The sequence below is a fragment of the Bombus impatiens genome, unplaced genomic scaffold (assembly GCF_000188095.3).
Source record: "Bombus impatiens unplaced genomic scaffold, BIMP_2.2 scf_0263, whole genome shotgun sequence".
NCBI classification, from domain to species: Eukaryota; Metazoa; Arthropoda; class Insecta; order Hymenoptera; family Apidae; genus Bombus; species Bombus impatiens.
Window position 1 is genome coordinate 327,272 of NT_176682.1, and position 8,044 is coordinate 335,315.

Below are 8,044 nucleotides of genomic sequence, written 5' to 3' on the forward strand. Positions count from 1 at the left end.
ACGCACCGCACTGTCCCGGTTGTTCTCCACCCGGTGACCAATGCAACGGAAAAAACGCGGCGAATACAAAACCGCGACGCGTGTCGTCGCGCAAGATAAAGATAATAGGTCGGCGGCAGAAAGTTCGATGGTTGTACGCGCGATAGGCCGCCACCGTGGAAAAGCTTCGCTCGGATAAGGATAATCGTGCCTTTTATTTCGCTTTTCGCGCAACTATATTTAGAGTGGCTAACCTAGGTTAATCGCGTCCTCGTCTCGAGAGAAACTGGTAGCTGGGCACATATTTGTCGCGTAATCGGTTTTAGAAAATAGCTTGGTAATTTTAGTCCTGAAAGGTGAAAAAGATGGTTCGCTTAAACCTATTGCATCATGAATTTTTTTTTCGATGATATACGTATATATTTATATATATATATATTTAGCTATTTTGCTTCAGCATATTCAGATATAACTTATGCCCAGTACTCTTCAATTTTGTAATTTGGCGATCAAAGCCGGAATTATAATTGAATTTGATCTTTAACTCTTTATTCGAGGGAGTACGAAATTTGTTTGCTTTTTAAAAATGCCAAGTGAAGATTTCAAGATACTGATCGTAATGAGAAACATGGCATTTCCTAGTGTACACGTGAATCGGTATAAAAGATTCGAAAACAATTAGATGCATCTTAATTCCGTCGCGCTGACTGACGTCATTCGTGCGGGATGCTTGAAACGAAAACCGCAAATATTCGGATTCGAGAAACGATTTCTTAAAATTAAGATTATATTAAAACCATGTAACACTGTCAACGTCGTATAATTATAAACTCATTATCTCTCTGTTTGTCTAGGACCGATTAGAAAAAAAACATCACGTTGATTATAAGCGACGTTACCGTAATTATATCTTAATATATGAAGATTAGAGACTTCTTAAGAAAATAATCAGTAAAACCATTTGCACACGCGCTGTGGCCATGATCGAATTCTGATACATTTTTTACAATCGGTCGTTGATAAATCAATATGTTATTAGAACTGTCAATATATACCTACGTCAAATTATTCAAATCGATACAAAAACAATTTGTAATAATACGCCGGTCTGAACGCAGATTCTCCGCCTATGGGTTCAAGTATCACCTGGAGTCACCAATTAGCACGTCGCAGCGTCGCGAGGATGACAGAATCACATACATCAACAAGGGACAATTCTATGGAATCACGTTGGACTACGTTCCTGATCCGGACAAGCCAACTCTAAAGGCTGGGCAAACAGTTAAGGTAATGCTAGGCAACATTTAAAAGGAAATTTTGTATCTTTGATATTTACCATAAATCTGTCATCAATTACGTGAGTAATCATAATTACTGAATAATAGGATCATAATTATTCCATATTTCCGGATCTACTTTAAAAACTTTAATTTTCAATCAGTTAATCGGTCACTTCAGAATGATGTAAGCTTAATCGGTAGAATAAAAATGTAATCAAAGCAGGCTGTAATTATGAGATAACGCGATGTTTTCGCTTAGCGATAAACGATAATGGTATAAAGGCAGCTATGTCATTAGGTGCAGATGGATTACATGTGCATGTAATGTTACCGAAGGTAAAAAGGAAGATTACATATAATTAAAAAAAAAATTGAAATAAAAATGTTACGTGGCGCTGTTAAAAACAAACATTGACTAACAAAAAGACACACGCGCCTTTGATTGCGAGCGTTTCAAAGTTAACAATCGCCCCCTAGCGTTCACCATAATGGCGGCGCACAGAAAACACCGTGCTACGTGGCGCCAAAAAACCCGCGACTCTAAAGTATAACATGACACGCGTGCAATATACTCGATCTATAATATCGTCACGCGAAACGCAGTGGTATTGCTCTTAAATCGCATTAGGACTGCGCATAGCATTACGCTTCGACTCCTACTAGAGATAGAATTCGCGCAGCTCGTCGAGAATCGAAAGAAGAAGTCGGACGAGGTCGTTTGTTCTCGCGACTCTAATTGGCAGCATGGCGCACCGTTAGCAATTTCCATTCTGATAAAGCTGCTGATTCTTTTCTCCCCCGCCCCCTTGCTCTACCTCTTTCGCTAGAAGTTACGACTTCCTCGTTAATTGCTAATCGAGAGTCTAGCCGATCGTAGTAAGTCGAGCAAACTAGCTACGTACGAACATCTACACACGCGAACAGGGAGCCGCGAGTACAAATTCACCTCTTATCCGTTCGCTTCCCCTCTACGTTACTCTTTACTATTTCACTTTATTTGCACTTACGTACAACCTCGTCGCTATCCTTTTCTCCTGCTACACTCCAATCCACTCCTGCACCGTTGTTTTTCCTCTCTCCTATCTCTGTCAATGTCCAGTGGCGATCAGCCTGCCCTCTGCTTTCTCTGTCTCGTACAACTCCGTTTTCCTTGTAGCACTGTCTCTCTTGTTCTTGCTTTTATCTATTCACTTCGTATACTGTATACCATTCGTTATGTTTAAAACTCAATTTCAACTTCGAATGTGATTCGATATTTAAAGCTCCTGATTCTTGAATCTTGATAGTCCTTGAAGCTTCGAGAGTTTTGGCAGATTTCAAAGTTTTGAAAGATCGGTATTAAATTTTTTGTACGAAGGAAAGAGAAACGTGACAAGTCACGTTGTAAGTGTTTCATAAAAGCAATTTTTAAACTCAATATATCATAATAAAACAGCCACGAAATTGTCAAAACTTCAAGGCCAACCGATACACAAAAGTTCAAAAGTTTCAAGTACTAAACTATGTTCAAAGTGATTTGAATCTCTCGCGACATATACATATTCGGAACAATGCAAAATCTTCCAAAATGCGTTACAAACTATGTATGTACATAGTTTCTATTAACATGCCTTGTCTTGCTTTCGTATCGAACACTTTCTCCGTCTTTCTGATGTAAATTTTACGCTAACCTCAGTCCGCCCATAAACTTGTATTTCCTCGACGAGCGCATTTCTTCGCCCATTCACCCGAATCACGAAAAATCCCTACCGGCGGCGTCGCTAGCGAACACGAGTGCGCACCGGTCTGCGCAGTGAAGCGTGCTTCTGTCGCGGCAGCCGATGTCACGCTCACGTGAAGCCTGCGTTATCATTGGCGGCTGAGCAGCGCTGATTTTTCATCAGCCAACCCCCGACAGATACACCGTCGAACGGTTGCCTGATTCTAAATTATTTGTCGGCAATCTGTACGCGGCGCACGGTACAAACGTTAACCCGCGAAAACGGCCCGGGGACACATGTTGTAAACTGGTCCGCGAAGGTTAACGTTATCTGATCTCGTGGCTTAAACGGCGGGACAATAAGGAACTGGACAAACACGCGATAGAGGTCTCTATTTGCCCGCACTGGTCACGCACACTCCACAATGTCCTCTATTGTAAATTCGATGATAACATTCTCTTAAATCTCTGTAGTTCAATAACGTTTATTTTATTATTTTTTGTTGAAATCTCGAAATCTTTCTCTCTTTCTCCTGTTCTATATCCTTATATCGAGCATACTCTATCTCAATATCGATGTTTATAAATCGTTGGAATATTCGAGAATCTACGAAACTCAAGATCGTTGAAGCTTACGACAATCACTTTTTAATCAATTCTTCAACAAAAACGACTACAGTCGCAAAGTTCAAATTCTCTATATAGCCTCACAATCGAGAAAAGTATCAACAGTCTTACACGTCTCTCTCTTGAATTAATCACGATGAACTCGCCAAATGCTTTCTATCCTAGTTTACCACGCAATGTTTAACACTCAATAAAACTCTCTCGCGCCCTCGAGCTACAATCTCGTATACCGAAACGTTATACCCATAATTACAGTGACGCGACGCATTATAAACGATCGAAGACCACCATATTAATCGAAAGATGGCGTCGTTCGATTAGTCGCTCGATAGCTGACGCGAATGGTGCAAAAGAATGGCGGCAAAATTGTCTCTCTATGTCTTTCTCAATTAATCAAAGTAATTGCACCTCACACGTTCGTTACATTTTTACCAATGAATCACGACCGCTCGGCTAGACACGTTACCGACGGAAAAACGTCGAGAACAAGGTTATCTTGGGATACACGGTCGTTTATTGGGAATTAGCAGTGTCGAATGGTGCAATTTATGCTACTGGATTATACGGTACGCCGTGATTTATACACACGTTCCTGTATGCGCGCGGTCGTTCGCTCGAGCGTGTCCTCATGTCGCGCGAACGATGCCACGCTCACGCGAATTTCGCGTGCCGCGCGACCGATGCGTCAGCAGATTCCGCGACGGTGTTCCGTTACCGACCGAGTATTGTCTCGTCACCCGACGGATCATTGTGGACAAATGATAACCGGGAGACGCGTCATGCTCGTCATTATGCGTACAATTTGAAAAATCTCCCACAATCAGCCACAACCGCTCATTGTAGCCTGTCCATGTCGGAATCTATAATCTGTGTTACATAATTATACGCTACCGTGTAATTTATGATCCGTGTAATCACGTGTGCGCTCGAGTCCACTTCTGCATAGCACCAACGAGAATCTAAAATTCTGAATTTTCGATTGACTTTTTCGCGAATTATTTCCTTTATGTGTATATCGTATCATGTAATTTTTTAATTTTTTTGCACTTATAAATTTTCTATATTTAATTTTAATGTAACACAACGATATTCACTTTTAATGTAATATAAAGACCACTTGAGAAATAAGAGGGGTAGTTCTATATCTTTACATGTCGAAATAGTGAAGAAGAGATGGAATAAATACGTATTTTTGTTCCGAGCTTCAAATTATAGTCACTTTTGTGCTCGCACGGTGTTTCTATATGCTTATTCCTGCTCCAAGCGTCCATAACGACCACCTTCTGTCTTAATGTGAGTCCGCTCACACCTGATCATTATTACCGCCAGTTCCGTGCCTATTTAGATCTGTAGATATCAAGTGTTGGTTATAAACAGATCAGTGATTTCGCCTCGCACTATTCGAGCCTGTCAAATGGGATTGCGGAACACGATAATAGATAGAATTATAAACTAAATTTATCTAAAACGAAGAAAAAGAAACATGTGAAAGTAGTCATTGAAAAAAGATGCCTACTTTATTCTAACCCTTAAATTCTATCCTCAGAGTAGTCGCAATAAAGAAACGGGTATTGCAGGAGTTAGTAAAATGTAACGGCGAAAAAGTTGTTTAACCCGTTGCTGAAAAAAGATAAGAAAGACAAAAGTAAACGCGTCAGCGGAAGCCATTCATCTGCCCTTATAGTATCTCGCTTAATAAAGTACTTACAGTGTTTTCTTGATGTTTTGTCGCGCAGAGCGTGGTAATGTTGATGTTCCGAGAAGAGAAGAGCCCAGAAGACGAGATTAAGGCGTGGCAATTCTGGCACGGAAGGCAACATTCTGTCAAGCAACGTATTCTCGATGCTGGTAAGTAAAGCGTGCAGAATCACCGAGTTTTCAGTCATCATTAAAACCAACCTCATGAACAAATAACCCAGCAGCGTACCGACCATTCCAATTACCTCCTAATCAGTTCGCGCATTCATCAAACGAAAAATAAATCTCACGCTATAATAACATTGTTGCATTGCATAATTTACATATGTCGTTTGATATTTTTTGCGCAAGCCGCTCGATAGTGGGATCGCCTCGAGGTTGGTAAGATTAAATTACAAAACCATACCTATCGTTGATCATACCCGTGTAGTATCTACGTACGTAGAATCGAAAAGAAAACGAAAATCACGCGCCCTTTCGAGGCATCGTAGAATGATTTGCAACTCTGACAACAATCTACACCATTACAGACACGAAGAACAGCGTGGGACTGGTGGGCTGCATAGAGGAAGTTGCACACAATGCGATCGCCGTTTATTGGAACCCACTCGAATCCTCGGCGAAGGTACGAGAGAGTCCTTCATCATTCATTAAAGAGATTCCATTTGCATTTAACGATCTATGGGAGACTTAAATGGAGCTGTGCTTATTCATGCACCGCAACAATCATACGATAAAGGTCTCTGGATTTTATCCGAATGATTTTCATGTACTCTCTACGTTGCAGATCAATGTGGCGGTACAGTGTCTCAGCACCGACTTCTCCAGTCAAAAAGGCGTAAAAGGTTTGCCTCTGCACATCCAGGTGGACACGTACGAGGAACCGCCACCCCACGCTCACACGTACACCCCACCCTCGCATCGTGGGTATTGCCAGATCAAAGTGTTCTGCGATAAGGTACCCAGTTTTTTTCTCTTCTTACACCTTCGAGTCTCGTTACGTTATTTAATCGACGATTCGAACAAAATTACGAGAACCACATGATCTCATGAATCATCCTGGTGTTATTTACGCACAGGGAGCTGAAAGGAAGACTCGCGACGAGGAGAGGAGAGCAGCAAAGAGGAAGATGACGGCCACCGGTAGGAAAAAGCTGGACGAGCTCTACCATTCCGTCACGGAACGCAGCGAATTCTACTCCATGGTCGATCTTCACAAACCTCCCGTCCTCTTCTCGCCACCGGCGGAACATACCATAGACAAGGTACTCGTCGAGACTTCTGATTGGATAGAAGTTAAAGGAACTATTTACAAATAACTGTTTGTCCTACCTTTTATCTACTCCTCTTTTTGTATTTGAAATTATGTATGTTGATACGAGCATGACAAGCATGCTTTTTTCAAAGAATTAATAGTCTATCAAGAGAATATTGTATCTAGTTTGCAAATACTTTTTCGTTTTACCATAATGCAAAGCATTACTCTGACGTCTCGAACATTAATACCTTCACGGACACCCACACACAGTTTAACTCGCGATCGCTACGCCAACGGAAGCCGTGAACGTGTTACTTGTTCGAGCCCGAGGCCTCGAAAACTGGCAAGAATTGTAATAGCTTGCAATTGGCTTTGAACGCGAACGAAAACGAAAACGAAACTAACCAAATTACTCAGTGAAAAGCAGCCCCAGATATGTCTGCGTAGTATCCACCACAATCCTCTGCTCTCAACACCGCCAAAATTCTCCACTAATCGCAACTTTTAAATCGCCATAACAAAAACCGTAACAGTTTCCGGGAACGAGCCGAAAAATTAGCCAACCATTCGACTGCTATAAAAAGTGGCTAAGAAAACAAGTACATACCTTGCTTTACGAAAACGATGGATACAATATAGACAATGTGACAATTTATAGTGAAAGATAAAATTATTTGTACACGATTGAAATGTAGAAATAAAACAAATATTTTCTATATTATTAAATTTCAATATCTGTAACTGTATATGATACACAGATGCTTACAGTAATAAACGTATACAAAAACAAAAGTTAATCCGCAGGTACCAAATAACATCAAAGAAATATGTTGAAAAAATTTTGAAAAAAGATTGCAGAGATATAGAAACAGATTTCTTTACAAAATGAATATATTATCCACACCCAATAGATTGTAGTCAATTATTTGTCATAAACAGAAACCCACAGAGTATTAACTATAATATTAATGAATATTAATTAATAGTACTATACAAATAGCTCTATTCTAACATCAAAATATTACCACTATGTGAATCTTGTCTTCTCAGAATTTAGCAAATAATTTAATTTACATTTCTTTGCATACATTTGTTACTATAAATTTCGTAATATACAGTTACATGTAATTCAATTTATTTAATGATATAGAATACATACTTTTGTCTCTCAGTGTAGCTCGTATCACGGAAAGTAGCTCGTTCGAAAAGAGATAGAAAAAATATACAATATGTTTCTTGTTCCACGACAGTTCTCTACGATGGAGTTGTCGGGCTTCTATGGAGGTGGCGGCGGGGGCGGTGGCGATACAGACACATCGTCCCTGAGTAATGGCGAGGGCGGAGGATTGAAGGCAGGGGGCAGCAGCCCTTATCCTGCCTGCGGCAGACCAAGCTTGCCAGCCCTCAAGTTCCACAACCACTTTCCGCCCGACAATCTAACTAGCCTGCACGACAAGAAGGACTCCTTGCTGATGCAGGTGCAGGAGCTTCAAGGCTCGGTGC

General features: G+C 40.7%; 1 protein-coding gene across 4 annotated transcripts in view; it reads left to right on the plus strand.

Moving 5' to 3' along the window:
• LOC100745214 (protein grainyhead) overlaps window positions 1-8,044 on the plus strand; it is a 169,695-nt gene that overhangs the window by 153,888 nt on the left and 7,763 nt on the right. For 2 of the 4 annotated variants that reach the window (XR_004461557.1, XR_004461556.1), the window contains exons 8-13: window positions 1,098-1,266; window positions 5,322-5,433; window positions 5,814-5,908; window positions 6,071-6,241; window positions 6,363-6,548; window positions 7,792-8,044. Coding sequence is in view for 1 of the 4 variants with exons in the window: in XM_012384532.2 (XP_012239955.1) it covers window positions 1,098-1,266; window positions 5,322-5,433; window positions 5,814-5,908; window positions 6,071-6,241; window positions 6,363-6,548; window positions 7,792-8,042 (984 nt within the window). In the remaining 3 variants the exon portion in view is untranslated. The remainder of the gene's footprint in view (window positions 1-1,097; window positions 1,267-5,321; window positions 5,434-5,813; window positions 5,909-6,070; window positions 6,242-6,362; window positions 6,549-7,791) is intronic. The other 2 variants (XR_004461558.1, XM_012384532.2) reach the window with 2 other exon arrangements.